We start from the raw sequence: 17,801 nt of genomic DNA, 5'->3' as shown, positions 1-17,801 counted from the left end.
TGTGCAGTTACACAAATGCCCCCCTCTCTCCAGGAAACAAACACCTACTGCAGCTACACAAACTCACAGATTTCACCACTGGATTATTCATCTTCACACACACACAAGTGCTCCCAAACCAAACACACCATACACACATGAGCAGCGATGCACACATCCGGATACAGACTCCTGCTTCTCAACAGACAGACGCAAACACACACACACACACACACACACACAGATGGACACATGCAGATGCAGTAGGACGCAAAACAAACACACAGGGGTTTGGTGTCCTAGTTTCCATCTGTGGAGAAGCTATTCTCTCCTTCTGGCCCTCTCCTTCACTCGCAAACTCATCTCGGGGGGCTCTTACTGTGGTCATGTGACACACTGCTGCTGTTGTTGCAGTTTGTGTGTGTGTATGTGTGAATAACAGCAAGCATCACGGCTCGTGCATATATTTGATTGTATGTTTGGTTTTTATCGGAGTATGTGGAGATGGTGAAATGTACTTTGTGCTCTCTGGCTGCCTACGGTTCCTCCTCTTCGGCGCTTGTTTCACCATCAGAGTGTGATCTAATGCAGGGATTACTATGGGATTAAGTGAGTCTTTTATAAAATAACAGCTCACCATTTGTTCTGCGGCACCAACAAACTCCAACAAAATCTCACAGTGCTCCAGGACGTTAACTCTGGAAGGAGGAGACTGACCAATGAGACAGTGTACACACCAGTGATGGACTTTTTATGATTCTTTAGAAGAAGACGAGTTGGATACAGTGAAGTGAAAATGCAAAATAAAGAGGAGACAGTTTAACTTTGAACCAAACGGAGACGCTGAGCTCTGAACCTGGAAGTCGCCTTCCAGAAATTCAGGCTCTTCCAGTTTACAGTTACCACGCACAGGGATCAATACTGTGATGCAGAATATTAATTTAAGTCTAGCTTCCTCTTAGATATTTCACCTGGTTTGATCCCAACATGGTTCATATGTATTTATTTATTCTCTACTTTTTCTGATGCTCATTTCTGGTTAAATTGCAGAGAAGTTTTACATGAAGTTTTTTTGTTTTATTTATTTTAGCTCACTTTACATGAGCGGATGAAAATTCCAGTGAAAAGAGTGAATGGATGTTCAGTTGTGTAATAAAATGTAATGTCAGTAAATGCAGCACACACATCGAGATAAAGTGACCAACACCAGGCAACAAAACAAAACTGAGACACAGCTCACTTCATTATTTACATTTCAGTGTTTCAAAGTGAGTCAAAATCTGTCACATTTAAAATATCGGCAGATTCATAAAATGTATTTACTACAATTATAATGACATCTAGTTATAACTGAGGTTATTGAGTATTCACAAATTGTACATTTCTTAGGTTTCACACTTGAACAAACTAATTTGAAGATCTCACTCTGGAACAATGATTATGAATATTTGTAACCATTTAAAAAACTAAGCAATCAACCAACTATCAATTAAAAATGCTAATTAATACTGAAAATAATTATCTCCTCCTCTAGTTAAGTTCCAGCACTGTCTTTTTTTTTTTTTGTTTGTTTTTGACATTTTAAGAATATTGATAAGACACTTTTTCAAATAGTGTTAGGTGTTAAAAGTATGTTTGAGTAATTTAGTCATTTTGGACAGTAACACTGAACCCGGTCTTCGCTGCCTGTCTGTGCTCGTATGTACAAGGGGACCGGCACTGCAGAGCCGGTCTGGCAGCCGTCCACCTCGTCGGTCTGGCTGCAGAAAATCACAGATTGGTGGATGTTCTCACCGAAGCTATAATGTCCCACATGAGCCAGTATGTTGCTTTCTTTGCACCGTGTGTGTGTGTGCGTTGTTTGAGTACACACTTTCCCTCTCTCCCTGGTGGTGCTGGGGTGTTTGGCAGGATAAATATAGCTGCGTTGGTGTAAAGCTGTTTTCTCTTCGGCTTTTGTAGCTTTAATCAGAAGCAATCTGGAGGAGGGATAAATGGAAGGGAAAAGGGGGGTGACAGAGGAAGAAGAGGAGAAGTGGGGTGGGTGAGGAAGAGAGAAGGGAGAGAGATGGCCAATGCCAGAGTGTTTTATTTTAGCTCTCTTTAAAGAGTCATTGGGGAGTGTTCAGGAGTAATGAGAACCCTGGTGGCTGGAGAAGAGGAACTGACTCTAACCCCCCCCTCCATCGCTCCCCCATCCTCTTTCTTTCTGTTTCCTGCTCAGCCTCATTTCCTCCGTCATCATTCTGACTCTGATCACAACACATGACTGTGACTGTGACTGTGGCTACGTTCACACTGCGGACATTCGTGCTCCGCTCCTCTTCGTGTCTGTTCTGGGATTTAACCCACATCCCTTATTGATGTGAACTGACAGTGTTGTTGATATAAAAAAAAAATAAAATAATAATAATTCAGAAATGGTGACAGTGTTCCTGACCACATGGACAAATCTCCCAAAAACACTAAAAGGAGAAGAACTTGATGTTATGGTGCCAGTAATAACCCTCCAGATGAACCGACAGGCTTCACTCAGGGTTCACCATCTTTTCCTGGAGACTTCAAATCCACCTCATGGATCTGCTCAGGCAGTGGGTTCTGTTACATCATCAGGCTAACCCCTAACCCTTCACTGAGGCGCCACCTCTGAATTTTAAAATGTGCATTCTGCACAACCTCAGCACAAATTAAAGCCCCGTAGTGTTTCCTTGGAAAGAAACCCTCCATTTCTAAAGTGTTTTCGTTTTTATCAAAATCAGAAATGGACTTCACTGTCAGCACTCACCCTCCTGTTGCGGTAGTGTGTATTTTTTATGTTGACAGCATGTTTTTGCGTCTTATTTTGACGGTACTTCCTGTTGGATTTTGGCGTTTATAGATTTTGTGATGCGTCTTCAGTGACGCTGTCCGCGGTCCTGAAACGAAGACTGTTTTTTTTGTTGAAGGTTTCTCACACACATACATTGTCCGGATTTATACCAAGTCATAGCCAGTCTCATTCATGTGTTCATCATTATTATCAGGTATCAACCATAGACTGTTTCACACAATCTGTCCATTTAGTCTGTGTCCTTTAGTCAGATGTTTGTGTAACTAAGGTGGACAACTTGAGAAACTGAATTATTTACTCAGTCAGAGTTTTCAGGAACTAAATGAACAAAGCTCCAGCTTGCACTTGAATTGGTTGTCACTGTTGTTTTGACTGTGACATCATACTGTGTGCATTACGTGCCCAAACCTGAAGTGTGTCATGTGAGAGGAGAAATTCTGAATACAGACATTCTGTAGTGTGAGAAGCCAGCCAATGTATAGTCGGTGTGCATATGTGCGACGGGACAAACAGACAGACCAAGGACCGGAGATATTATGTTGGCAGTGAGTTAAATATCCTTTCATTATTCAGTTGGCTTTGCCTTCTCCATTTGGAGGCCAAAAGCAGCCCACAGTGGAAGCCAAGCTGCTCCCTGGTATAACTGCTCTGATGTTGATCTTAAAAGCCTCCATAAGAGCTTTTTTTCTGGACAACTTGTTGGCAGTGGTGCTGCTCTTTAGGAAGTGCATTGTTCCATTTCCTGTTTGACAGTCACTATGGGTGAAGCCGGGCCTCAGATTAGTGGCTGGCAAAGTACTTGGGCTGAGATGGATTTCAGAGACTGCTGTAATGAATAGCTGCTTCCTCTCAGACACATTATAGTGATGTTATGTGTGTCAGTGGCATCACATTTTTCTGCAGTGTTATTTAAATATATTGTCTGATCTGTTTCTACAGAAATCCTCATCATGACAACCTGCTCGCAAATCAGCCGATGACGCTGAGTGTTGAACATCCAGACTGCTATTGTAATCCGTAACCATGCTCCTTCTGTCTCAGGTGATCTGGGTGTGTAATAACTGCCGGAAGCAGCAGGAGATCCTCACCAAGCCGGGCGAGTGGTTCACCAGTCCGCCTGGAAAGCCCGCTGGCCTGGGATCAGCCATCAGTGAGCCGTCTGTGTGCCAAACGCCCAGGGATAAGCTCCGATCCCGCTCCCAAGCACCCTCGGGCTCCACCACCGCGATCCAAGACGCCAACCGAACCGGTGTGCTTGGGACCCCCCCTGGCACCGACGCACGGTCACGTAGTGAACCACCTCGAGACACGTAAGATGGAGCAGTACTGTGGAAGCTTCTCTGATGGAGCGACACGCTATAGGCACATACAGCATTTGGGCTGTGATCCCAGCAAAGAGGGAGATATGGTGGAGTGTGCTAGGCAGGAAGTGGGATGGTTTTAAAGGTAAAGATACCAAAGAAGTCATATTTTCTATTTTGTCACAGCACCACTGATTCGAGTTGAAAACTTCTTTTGCCAGAGAAGCCTGAATGGGAGATGTTTGTTCCCTCATCTCACACTGAACGCCTTAATAAATGCTTCTGTTGTATCATCTTTAGACAAATGTCCAACAGAACAGAGATCCTTTGGAATTATTTTCACCGTATGGTGGTTTTCTGTCTCGTTATTGATGCATTTGGCATGAAGCTGAAATTATAAGGATAGTGAGCTGGTCCTATAAATATTGTGGTTGGGTGCTGCAGTCTTCTTATTCTTATCAATAATTATAATAATAATAACTAATAATAACACAGATAGATACCAAGTAACCTACTTGTATGTCAATGTCTCCCGACTTCTCAGTATCATAACTGCTATTTATCCTTTTTAGTTATAGAACAAGGATTTCTGATTGTTGCACATTTTCCACTCTTACTAAAGGAACCGTTCTCTTAAGAGGAGCAGTACTAACTGTGACCTGCGTCCTCTCAGCCAGCAGCGAAACGGCAGCTCGTATCAAATATGTTAACATTTGCTTCTCACTCTCAGTGGTGGATTATTGTTCTTCAGAAAAGCTGCCTGTGTTGCTGTTTCCTGAGTGTAATGGAACAATGCAGTCATTTCCATCCTACTGGATAGCAGAATGTGTTTTCATTGGTGCACACTAATGTTAACAATGGAGCAGATCTCATCTTTACCTGTTTCTTGCTGCAGCTAAAGGAGCAGCAGAAGCTTAAAGCAGTCGAATACAGCAGGTTCTCTCACAGAATCGATCACAGGGCCACATTAGCTAAATTATTTAGTTCCCCTTTGGTATACTACAAGTGGTGTTTTAAAAAATTGTGGCAATAGAAACTACAAGTAAAAGCTTTATTTGTTTGTTCCTTTCTGATTTTTATGAGATCATTTTTTGACAGCTTTTTGCCTGATGAACATGAGAGCAGGCCGACAGTTTACACATGAGCTGGCGTCAGACTCTTCATTTTATTAACACCGTTATTATCATCAGTAGTAGTTTTATCAGTACTATTGTTGTGGGTGCGTGAGGGTTGTCTCAACGGTTGGTTTGTTTATGGTCATATTTTGATGGCAGCTTTATCCGTTTTGTTTGTTGGTGCAGTGAAAGCACCACAAACTTCAGTTTGTATGATATAAAACTGAAAGTGAGTGTAATGGTAACTTTATTAAACATGTAAGAGATGGTTTGATAGATCAATATAGACATCCGTGAATTTAAATAAATCCAAAGAACATTGGTGTATGGTGTGATTGCTGCCCGTCTGAAACTGGAAGAAAAGACTGGAAACTCAGCCTCAGCATTAGAAACACGGGTTGGTTTTTAAAAAGGATATCAGCCACATTGCTATAATCTGTGGAAAAGTAAGGAAGATGTCTTAAAAAGGTCAATGGTGGCTTTATCCCTGAAACATAATCTTACACAACAATTGTCCAAGTGTGTAAACACAGTATCCAAAGATCTATGTGCCTGCAATACAATACCTGGCTTTTCACTAAGTCTTTCCCTCTTTGACCCTCTATTGATTGTCCCCCAGGAGAAATGGGCGGGGAGGTGGAGGAGCTGGCCGGGGAGAGCGGCGGCGTGGCCAGCCCCAGCTGCAGACCCAGGTCTCCATGGACCGGGACCTCCGAGGGGAGTCCAGGGAGCGAAGGGAGAGCCGGCGGCTGACAAAGGGACGCTCTCTGGAGCACGATCCAGTGGGTGGAGGTGGTGGAGTAAGACGGACAGAGGAGGGAGGCTACCGCCACAGGGACCACAACGGTGCTGCCCTATGCCAACCGGGGCTGGGCCCTCCTGGAGGCCGAGGACACCCTGCACAGGGCCGTGGCATGGGCGTTGTAGGGGAGCTTGGGGATGGTGTTCGGCCCGGTCAGAGGACGGTGGGTGGGGTTAGCGGGCCGCATGAACACACCGTCACTCAGCAAGTTCCTCCCCCTGAACTCAGAGAGCCTCCCAGTTCAGGACCCGGATCGGCCCCAGGCCAGGGACCTGTAGGAAGGCGGACCAAACGGGAAAAGGCCGAGAGCATGCTGCGCAACGATTCACTAAGCTCTGACCAATCAGAATCTCTGCGTCCACCACCGCCGAGGCCCTACAAGTCGAAGCGAGGGCTGGGGGCCGGAGGGAAGAGACAAACCAGCGTCAGCAGTTCAGAGGAGGAAGGAGGGACGACGCCTGAGTACAGCAGCTGTGAAGACGCTGAGATTGAAAGTGTCAGCGAGAAAGGTAAGAGACAGTGTCAGTCCTCGGTATCGGTTGGTGTAGTTGTAGTTCCTCGCTTTGTGGTGAAGTCCTTTAGGCCATACTGTATCTCAAACTGATTCCTCTGATTCCACTCAGGTGCATACCCCGTACTCTGTTCTTGCTCTCACAGAACTTAATTAAAGAAATTGATATTTTGCTTCCAGAAATGAAATTGACCAAAATAATTCCATATACTGTTTGTATACAGTGTGTTCTGTATGCAGTTCTATTCTGAATTAGCAGTGAGACAATCGAGATGCCCAAGGATGAATTCTGACATACATGTGTCTGTGTAAATGGAATTACTTCGCAGCTCATTCATTTCTTTTGTTGGACACTATTGTCCCACAATGCATCGAACAAAAGAAATGAATGAGCTGCGTGTTTGACGTGTTTGACACACGGCAGGAACATGCAGTGCTGTCCAGAATCAGCAGGTCGGACGGAGCCGTTGCAATAGTCACAAATAGTCACAAACACAATCGCGTCCCACAATGCACAAGCACACTCATAAATCAAGAGGCTTTTTAGTCTGCGTACTGACTTTTTGAGTTCACTTCATATTTTCAGTCTGATGCATTTGTGTTTGTGGACATTTGTGGACATTCTGCATGTCCCTTCTCATTATTATTATTATTATTATTATTCGATCAGTATCAGCTCTGAAAACAGCATATTTGTTGACCCCAAATATGAGACATTGCGTTTTCATTGTGTGTTTGTGAACACGTTGCATCATGGGATGTGAGGTGGAGACGCTGCTTTAACTCTGTGATCACAACAGGTAAGACGGCTCCGTCCGACCTGCTGATTCTGGACGGCATGTTCCTGCCGTGTGTCAAACACGTGATCATCCTACCAACTCTCTGAATGCAGCCTTTGATATTTGTCATGTTGCAGGGTGCCTGGGATCACTGACCCTCCTGCCACATGTTTTAACTTTGTGCACAGCGGCTGCATCGGGCCATCGCCGGCAGTCTGGCTGTCAAAGTGAGCCGCTACACCAGCGTGCATATTAACCAGTGTGTGTGCATCTGAATGTTTGCCTTTGTGTCATATTGCATTGTTCTCAGCTTGGCCCCTTAGGGGGACAGTCGTGCGCTGTGTGTGGGTTTGTGTGTCCGTAATGGGGCAGTTTGACCCCAGCTGATCCCAGCGTTGACCTTGTGTGGCCTTACATCAGCAACTATGTCCCCAAGCCTGAGAACACACTGCTGTTTCCACTCTAACCTTGTCATGTCCAAGCTGGGTTAAGTCACTTTACTATTAACAGTTCCCAGGCACTCGGCTCACTGCCATGTACTGAAGGAATATCCTGCCGTTCTTCAACTCTGCAGTTGGTAACAGTTTCTCACCACCGGTCTAATCCTGTTACAGTTACTGAAGAGACGAGATATGTCGTGTGAATTTATCATAACCTCATAGACCTGAATGCTGGTAACAAGGTTATCATGAAAAATAGTGTTTAGTTTTGATATTTATTAAAGAGGCTGTTTAAAATAACAACGTATGAGGATTTCAGCATTTAACTGGTTTTAAAGTAATGTTGGTCCATATTAGTGAGTGACCTCCACCGTATGTGAGCTATAAACATTTCTGAGTTCTCCAACCGGACAGCTAAGACTCATCATGGTATCTATGTCCAGAGCAATAATGACATCACACTGTTTAAATTCATCCTAAACAACTTAAATATGATCGAAAAGGAACCTGCCTAAATCCAGTTTGGGGTTAAAGTCACAGCTAACAGGCCTGTGATGTTTGTCAAGACAGCAAAGTTACCTAAATTCTATTAATATCAATGCAAATTAAAAATAGGATGAATCCTTTTTGTAAAAATAGCCCTAATAGTTATCATTTACTGACTTTTTAGACACTTCCTGTCATTTTAAAGTTGATGGTACTTAACAAACACAATGCAGCGTCACTGTCACTGACGGAGCTGATGGAGCACTCGGCGTGGAGGAGGCTTCAGGCAGCACCAGACACTGAGACATCAATCAAGCGGAGGTTTAGTATGAGAGTGTCCTGTTGAGCCAGGTTTTAAACACGCTGCTGTGGCAGCGAGACACTGCTTCCTTTTTTAGCTTGAGACTGAAGCCAGGTTAGCTCAGAGATTTGGTTTCTGGCAGCCGAGACGCATCCAGGCATGTAAATCATCGTACGATCAGCGCAGCAAAACACACACACACAAATATGCAGTCAGTTACAGTATAGTAGATCCTATTATGATCAGTACAAGTGTCCTACTACACACAAACACACAACAAAGGCATCCTCTGAGGGCAGGACAGTAAGAAAAAACACAATTAGCACACACGTATGGACTTTGAGCAACAACTCCCCCTTTTTTGTCTGAACATTTAACCCTTTTTATTTCTTTTTATAACTTACATACTTACTTCCATTATGTGTTTATTAATGGAAAACTGGTCTAAGCTGCCACAGCTTCTCTTTTGGTTTTAAATGTAAAGTTTTCCATTTGCTGCTTAACTTTTTCTCCTCTGTATTTTTTATTTCAGGTTTTTGTATGTGCAGACAACACAAGAACACACACTCACCCGTGTGGCCCACCCACCACACAGAATCATGTTCACGCTTGAGTTATGAAACTGAGAAGTCGGTTGTCTATCGTCAGAGCGTTTGCTTTAAGATTACATAATGTCACTATAAGTTGTCACAATTCATTAACCTCATTGCCTCCTGGCTCCTAGGAACGCTTGGCTCTGTTTTACTCTGTGTCATAACAGTGTCGTTGAAGTCCTGCACACATTTCAATGCTGCCCTGCGGACTGTTTTGGACTGAAGTAATAAATAGGCCTGAACCATTGATAATAATCCAAATGTTTTAAAGATTCAGCAGGACGTGAGAAAAATCTCTGGACAGTTGATACCGTCTTTACTACAAGCTCCTGCTGATTCAATGCAAAAAGAATCTGTTCCATTTTGCAGCTTAGCTACGAATATTCGGAAAAATATTTCTACTCAAAATCCACTTGCCAGCTGTTTACCTAATTGGTTGGTTCTGTCTGTCAGTCACACAGTAGCCCCGCCTCCAACCCCTCCCCTCCTGCCTGGTCTGTTTCCCTCTAAATGGAGCTTCATTTAAAAAATGAGCATCATGAGACCATAAACTCATCAGAGAAGAGGAGGGACATTTCTTGGATAGAATGAAGGTTTAACGTCCTTCACTGTATCTACATCCAGGTTTATAAATGGTTCTATTGATCTTGTCACTCCACCCTCTGTACTGATGTGCGTATAAAAAAATACACAGATAGATAAGGGATCAAAGAAAATGTATACAGTTCTATAGCTTCGCTGCTTCTCTAATAGATTTTTGGTTTTTGCTCCACAATAATCACCAGTATGAGGTCATCATTTAGTTTCCCTGTGTAGCCGTACATCACTGCATTACCCCTGGAGTAATTCCACAACATCTAATCTGTAAAATATCTGAGAGGGATTTATAGCATTTCTAAAGGCTTAACTGTCCTTTGGTATCATGGCTGCCTCGGTGGACTATTCTGAGCCTGAGTGCTGCTGCGGCGGTGATAAATTTCTAATTCTAGCCCAGGCCTGAATATTCAATAAACTTAACCCTCTTCACTGTAAACAAATACCTTCTGAAGAGTCCCCAAATTTGGCTGAGCTGTGTATAGGAGGACTCAGGCTGGTATGTGCTGTGTATACACTTTCTGCTGTATGCACTTTGAGTGTGTGTGTGGATGACGGGACCATGAAGGAAGTCATCGTTTTTGCCAGTTTCTGAGCCGGTCTCTCCTCTCTTGCAGGTGACTGGGAGTGCTATCCCCATGACCCCGCTGTGTGGCACGTAAGTCACTATTTAAAGTCTAACAGGAAATAGTCTGTTTGTCAACATTTTTGTGCGTATGAAGCGTTTAAATGTGTGTGACTGCCTTTAGTGCTGTTTGCGTTACGTCCTGTATCCCTCTTGCATCTTTTGTGGATTTGAGAGTTCTCTTTAATTTAATCAAAATAGTCTATAAATATTAAACATTCGACTTCTTGTGTGCTAGAAAACTTTCCTTGGGAAAAGTTGTTTAAGGCATCAAGTGAAAAGGCGTTTATAAAATGAATGTTAGGTGGCTGTTGTGTTAAATCAGTTGGGGATCAACCTTTAGCTAATTTATCCCTCTGAAAATGCTGCAGGCTGTTGCAACCTTGCACCCTGTGTAATCCTGTTTTAATGAGACTGAATTCAGATGTAAATGCACCGATGATGCATTAACTTGCGACTCAGACGTGCATTGCAATGCAGTGCAGTGCTCTGGACTCTCTCCTGATTGGGCATTTTCCCATAGACTTCAACACAAACTGATTCTTTGAGAACAACTGGAGTAGGTTTGGGGCTTTTGTGGATTTTCTGGTCCAACATTTTAAAATTCTTCCCATTATTTAAATTTCCATCCGTATTTGTGCAGGTGTCCTGAATGTCAGGCTGAGCATCACTCACCTCTCACCTTCTCCTGTCGTAGCATCCCCTAACCTGGCAGCCGTCCAAGGAGGGAGACCACCTGATTGGACGAATCACTCTCAGCAAGAGGAGCGCTGCAATGCCTAAAGAGGCCGGGGCTCTTTTGGGGTTAAAGGTCAGAGAGGGGCTGATTTTACAGTTTTCAGTCACTTGTGTCTACCTGTGGAACGACGGACGGGATGCTAACGTCTCTTTCTGTAGGTGGTGGGAGGCAGAGTAACTGAGTCAGGGAGATTAGGTGCCTTCATCACTAAAGTCAAGAAGGGCAGTCTGGCTGACGTGGTGGGACACCTGAGAGCAGGTAACAGAGGCCTTTAATCTTAGAGGCTTTCTAATGTCGCATCTATAATTGGCTTCCTATAGTTTACCCTAATTGATCTTTTTTCACAATGGTGCTCAATAAAAGGTCTTTTAAGCGTAAAGCTGACTACGTTACATACTTTTATGATTGTTGGAAATGAGTGTGTGTACACTCATGATTTAATATAAATATTGTCTGCATCCATGAAATCACACATATATGCATTGTAATAATTTTATAACGGTTGGTTCTTGTCTGGACATGAAATATTTCATCATAAATGTGTAGAGTAATGGCAGCAGCTCACTTTAATTTATCCTTTGAACACTGGCTGAAGACCTGGACACGTGTCCAACCCTCCCACTCCTGGATATAAAAGCATTACCTCTGACAACTGCCCTGCAAATGTGTGTCTGCTTTTAGGGGATGAGGTTTTGCAATGGAATGGGAAGCTGCTGCCAGGAGCGACCATGAAGGAAGTTTACAACATCATCCTCGAGTCTCAAGCCGAGCCTCAAGTGGAGCTGGTGGTATCCAGGCCTATTGGGTAAGGCAGGAATGAAACACACTCACGACACCACAGAGTGCGCCCGGTGATAATATGTCTTTTGAATCAGTCCGCATGTAGGAGCGGATTTCGCTCCTTATTTAAACAGGCTGAGCATCGCAATGAATCAGCTGAGCTCAAATAAGTCAGAAGATTGTGACTCCAAAATATTAACAAGCTCCAGACATTACCTGCTGCTGGAGGCTGCCCTGAACACTACAGTTTTATTGTAGGATGCTTTAAGGTGAATTATTATTGACCAAATAAAATCAGCTGTAAAAGGCAGAACGCCGTTGTGTCACACATACAATATATTTGTTAGCAGTAGAAAGTGGAGTGACACTGCTATTTTTAAAGAATACTTTTAAATTTCTTTCCCTACAGTTGTTCTGATTTTTAAAGGAAAATTCCACATCACGCCTGATTATAGAGTGACACCATGGATGTGTTCTGTAAGCTGCAGATATTTCAGTGTGGCTGTTGAAGGAAGATATTCATCATTCAGTCCAAACAGAGAACTTCAGTTCATGCAGATTTACTGCCTCGTAATTTATTGATTGTTTTGTTTTGTTTTTTTAGTTTAGCTGGCCGTCACTGAGTTCCCTGAACTCAGAGTTCATATTTGTATTTACGGTCACAGTCATATTTTAGGACTTTATTTACTGAATTTACTGAATTGTGATGTGGGTTTGTTTGTTTGTTTATAATTTTTATTTCTTATTTATTAGGACTTCTAAGTACTATAAGTACTATCAGTGTACTTACATTAATCTTACCTTGCTTCAAGAGCAGATATTGTTATTTTTATTGTGGTTTGGTAAAAATGAAATGCAAACACGGACAAGGTCATTAAAAAGTAAATATTAATCCATTATGAGGTCTTTTAGTTTCCTGTTTATCTGAGCAGCGCTGCACCGGCTGAAAGTTCTGTGACTCAAATTAATGCTGGTCAGGTTATGAGTTAATTTGTTGAAAAGATAAGATCATCAGAGATGCATTTACTATAATATATAAAATAGAACACTCACTTTGACCTGAAGGTATTGCAGCTTTTAATCTCATTTGCTCTTTGATGAAAAGACATTGAATGTATTAATTTCTCTCCAAACACTCGCGAAGGGTGTGTATAAAATATCAGTAAGTAATCCAAACATTTTATGAGGACCCGTTAATCCAGTTTTGGTTTTCCTGGTGCCATTTCGCATCTCCATAATAGAGCCCAACTGAATCCTGTTCAGTCGGGATGCCAATTGATTCACATGTTACATTTGTGAATGCAGCTGAAATTTGTCTTCCTCCAATTAGATTCAACAGAAAGTTGACTTGAGCAGATGCAAAATGGCCAACGGGAAACGTCCATCGAGCTTTTGCAAAACTTTTAAGCTGCGGCTGAGATTCCTCTTTTTTCCTCCTGGTAAAGTCTGAGGATCCCAAAGTGAAATCCAGCAGTGTGAAATAAAAATTGCTCTTCTTTTTGTAATCTCTTGGTTTGAAACTTGGGACATTGGGATTCATGGAACGAGCTCAATTTCTTTTATTTCACTTTTATTTTGGAATGCGCTCCAAGGCAGCCGAGGGTCCATGAAACACTTATCAGTTTAATGCTTCACTGCAAAATCAGGAGTTTAAAGCAAAAGTTGAAATAGTTCAACATTTTGCTTTTTTTCTGAGAACAGTCAGTTATTTGGTGTTTATGCTAAGCTAGGCTAGCCACGTCCCGGCTACAGCTTTGTGCTTAACACATCCAACTCTCAGAGAGAAAGTGTGTTAGTGTTGATTATAGATGTTGAACTATTGATGCGAGCGACTGATGAATTTCTCCTCACGTGCTAACAAACCAACACCCTCCAAAATCTCTGTGGGGGGGCTGCTAAGTTAAAATACTGAATTTTTCCACTTTTTAAAATCCAACTTTAAATTAAGAAAGTACACTGATAAGAGTTACATAGATTCACATGCTTTCTTTATATCACATGAAGCTGGTACAAATGGATTCTGGTGTTTTCTGTGGGATCCTTACACGTGGTGTGGACAGACCTAAGCGGCACGATTGGTGCTCATCCATTTCAGATGATTATTGGCTTAAGTGAGGTCCCTAAAAGGGTCTGGGACAAACTGAAACAAGCTTGGCTCTATTCACATCCTCCCTTTTGCTTCTTTTTGACAACGTAACATTTCAGTCTCACAAACTTGAATTATGGTGCTTCTTTCTTCTCGCAAACTGCTGCGACGTTAATATGCATGTTGGCCTGTGCATCCAGAACACCACTAATTTTATTATTTAATCCAGCGAGATGTTGGTAAGAGAAGCGCTGACATCTGTCCTTACTGCTTCTTTTTCAGTGATATCCCAAGAATCCCCGACACGTCCCACCCTCCGTTAGAATCTAGTAGGTATCTCCTACAGGATGCTGGACATCTGTACGTCTGTCTGTCTGTATTTCCCTCTGGCTCTTTGTGTGTGGTTTATTTGCATTCATATTTGTGGGGCTTTATACCAGTCAAATGCAGAAATTTAACACACGTGATGCATGAAAATATTTTATCCTTTATTAAGGACACAGCTCACCAGAGTCTGTTGGGAAAAAACATCAGCAGAGACATGTAGTCTGTTTGGCCTCAGTGTTTCTAAACAAAAAGCCTACTGGACACAAAGTAGGACAGAAACTTGGTAATTTATCATCCTGACAGTTTAGCTGCGGAATAGTTTGTGCTCATTTTATGTGATGTGACATGACGTGTAACTATGAACTCACTTTTCTCATTAGAGTTGGACCAGATTACAAACGTTGCTCTTTTTTCTTTGACTCGTCTCCTGACTTGACTTTTTTTGTCACTGCTGAAATAATAGTGACGTTCTTCTTTGTAAACTGTGTATGTATGTTTTTTTGTTTCTTTATTCTTCATAGCAGGTTCCAGTTCTTTTGAGTCACAGAAGATGGAGAGACCGTCCCTAAATGTCCTATCTCCCTCCAGTCCCGGGATGCTCCAAGATGCTCCTCAGTTAATGCCGGGCCAGCTCTCCGTGAGTTTTCACTCCGTTGACGGTGTTTGCGTGTTAAAGAGAAGATGCAGCGTCACAGCTGTTATGTGTGTATTTCCCTTTCAGGTGAAGCTGTGGTACGACAAAGTGGGTCACCAGCTCATAGTCAACGTGCTGCAGGCTGTGGAGCTCCCGCTCCGGTCTGACGGGCGACCCAGGAGCCCCTACGTCAAAATGTACTTCCTCCCCGACCGCAGGTACTTCACTGGGACTCCATAGATGATAAAATCATGGTGGCAGGTGTGAGACCTCTGGATCCTTCACCTGTTCATCCAGTCACTTTTCACTGTCCGTTAAGTGTAATTGTTCTTTTTCTGCTCTGTTGTAAGTAAAGTAAGATTACTCTCTCCACCTATTTGAGTCTTAATTTATTTACCAGAGAACAGACAACAAAACACAAAAAACAACATTAAACTTTCCTCAGCATATTTGTAAATCTTCCTACTTAATTGTGAATTCTTTTGGCCACAGTAATGCAGTGACAAAGTAATTTCATTCAAATGAATCTCACCACAATCACTGCTATATTCCTTATTATATTTACTGCTTTTTATATTGATAAATTACCAACATTTGCAGCAGCATCTGCATATTGTTGAATTTAGTTTAGTGAGAAGCAGCATCTTATGGCCGTTTGAGGAACTGCAGGTCGCAGCATCTCTAAATATAAAAGCTGTAACTTCAGGTCTCCTGTAAATACAGCCCTGCTCTCACAGGGCACATTTAGATGACTCGGGCTCCCACAGGCTTCTGATCCAGCTCCTACAAAGTTGTGCTTCTTTATTTTAACCACGGGACAGACAGTAAAAGTGGCACTTGGCTGACTGAGTGCTTTCTGTTGTTTTATGCAGCGACAAGAGTAAACGAAGGACAAAAGCAGTGAAGAAGACCTGCGAGCCCAAGTGGAACCAGACCTTCGTCTACACTCACGTCCATCGCAGGGATTTCCGCAACCACATGCTGGAGCTGACGGTGTGGGACCAGCCCAGGTCACCAGAGGAGGACAGCACCTTCATGGGGGAGGTACCGCACACAGACACACACATCCTGTACGTTGGCCAAGACCTTTATTAGGAACACCGTTCTAATGCTGTAAATGTCCCTTTACTGTGTGAACAGATCCTGATCGAGCTGGAGACTGCCTTACTGGACGAAAAGCCTCACTGGTATCCACTCCAAACCCACGATGTCTCATCCATCCCGCTGCCCCGTCCCTCCCCATACTTGCCCCGTCGGACCACAGACACCCCCGGCAAGAAGCTGCAGCGTAAGTGTCAGAGTGTTTTATTTCTGTAAACGCTCTTGCATGCTCCACTGTACGAGTACAAATGTGCAGCACGTATGTAAACGTCTCTTTTTAACTCTGTCTTTGTGCCTGGATGCATACATGCAAATACATGTGTGTGCGTCATACATACACGTGTGTATCTGTGTGTGTCTGTGACTGTTTAGGTTCTCAGCGTGTAACAGAGCCTGAGTTTGATGAGGGCACAGCAGTAGTGTCTAAAGGTGGGTGGGGAGTGTGTCCCAGAGCTTGTGTTTTTGTTTGTGGTGCTTCGCTGGAACGAGTTTCTGCCTTAATTAGCAGCAAAATTATGAAGTGAATGTGTTTGATTTGAGTTTTGAGTTATTGCTTTTTAAAATGTTGTTAATACACTTGTGACATGGCAGATTTTCGATCTCTGGATCAGTTCATCTGGTCACCATTACATTATCCATTAAGTGTAATTAATTAAACACTAAACTAATCACTGAAACAGAAAAAACTGTCAACAAACATCAACATTTCTATACATGTTTAAACATTTATCTTTTAGTTAAAATTATTCTGACCATGATGATGATGTGAAAACTTTTATTAATGACTACTGCTATTGTATTAACATATGACCAACATTTGCAACAGAACCTGCATGTTCTTTCATGTGAGCTGAAACAGAAACGGACAGCAAATGAATCAAAGTCGGGGGGCGTTGAGGTTGAAGCCCCGACAGCTCCGTGCTTCAGCCAGACATTTAAATTTTGTGAAAGATATTAATACGAGTCAGAGGTAAAGGGCCGGCTTGTGTGAAACATTCAGTTTGTTCTTTCTGTGCTCATCCGTTTAAATCTAGAAACTGAAAGTCTGTTATTTGTGTGTCTTTGTGCTTGTATGTCAAGGTTTGACTGTGGTAAGTGTAGATTTATCAACATATCTGGGCTAGTACAAGAATCGGATTATACATTCCTCCAATGAGAAACTTTAATCTGACTTAATTATCTTACGTTCAAATATGGGACAAAAAATTATTACTCATGTCAGTGGTTAAGTATCAGTTTTCATGGTTTAAATGCAGTTTCACATTGAATATCTTTTATTCCAACAATATTAAAGTGAAAAATATAATATGTATATATGTTAAAATATAAGTGACAGAATGCTTTGTACTGGATATTATGAACACTTTGTACGCTGGCATGAAAACAAATTTCTTTTATGGCATTCACTTAGTGGAAATCAAGCATACGGAATATTCTGAATCTGTATTCATCAAAAATCTCAGCAGTTTAAAAGTGAGACAGGAGGGATGAGAAGATGATAGTTTACACGTGTGAATAAAATAGAAACCTGACTGTGACTTTCTAAAGTGAAGTTAAAGGTCCACACTGAGCGGGAAATGAAGCCAACGTCCTTGGTATCACAATAAAGGCTCACACAGACCCCTTCAAGGCTGAGTAGCCTCTATTTTTATATTTTTGAATCTTTAGAGATTTTTCTGTTTTTAAAAATGCAGCACCAACGATTAACAGATTGTTCCGTTGTAGTTAAATAGTTTTTTTTCTCGTGGTATCAAAGACAGGTAGCTAACATGTTAGCA

The 17,801-nt window shown here is 42.4% G+C and overlaps 1 protein-coding gene across 2 annotated transcripts in view; it reads left to right on the top strand.

Moving 5' to 3' along the window:
- The window catches only part of LOC115055522 (regulating synaptic membrane exocytosis protein 1-like), a 55,046-nt gene that overhangs the window by 24,764 nt on the left and 12,481 nt on the right, over window positions 1-17,801 (top strand). For both annotated transcript variants that reach the window (XM_029521395.1, XM_029521394.1), the window contains exons 5-17: window positions 3,851-4,119; window positions 5,845-6,536; window positions 10,349-10,389; window positions 11,054-11,167; window positions 11,254-11,353; window positions 11,777-11,900; window positions 13,020-13,037; window positions 14,244-14,290; window positions 14,810-14,925; window positions 15,010-15,140; window positions 15,795-15,966; window positions 16,063-16,210; window positions 16,396-16,452. In XM_029521395.1, coding sequence (XP_029377255.1) covers window positions 3,851-4,119; window positions 5,845-6,536; window positions 10,349-10,389; window positions 11,054-11,167; window positions 11,254-11,353; window positions 11,777-11,900; window positions 13,020-13,037; window positions 14,244-14,290; window positions 14,810-14,925; window positions 15,010-15,140; window positions 15,795-15,966; window positions 16,063-16,210; window positions 16,396-16,452 — 2,029 coding nt within the window. The remainder of the gene's footprint in view (window positions 1-3,850; window positions 4,120-5,844; window positions 6,537-10,348; window positions 10,390-11,053; window positions 11,168-11,253; window positions 11,354-11,776; window positions 11,901-13,019; window positions 13,038-14,243; window positions 14,291-14,809; window positions 14,926-15,009; window positions 15,141-15,794; window positions 15,967-16,062; window positions 16,211-16,395; window positions 16,453-17,801) is intronic.

This window comes from Echeneis naucrates, chromosome 15 (assembly GCF_900963305.1).
Source record: "Echeneis naucrates chromosome 15, fEcheNa1.1, whole genome shotgun sequence".
NCBI lineage: Eukaryota > Metazoa > Chordata > Actinopteri > Carangiformes > Echeneidae > Echeneis > Echeneis naucrates.
The sequence above is the reverse complement of the archived record's forward strand: the minus strand, read 5'-3'. Positions and strand labels throughout refer to the sequence as shown.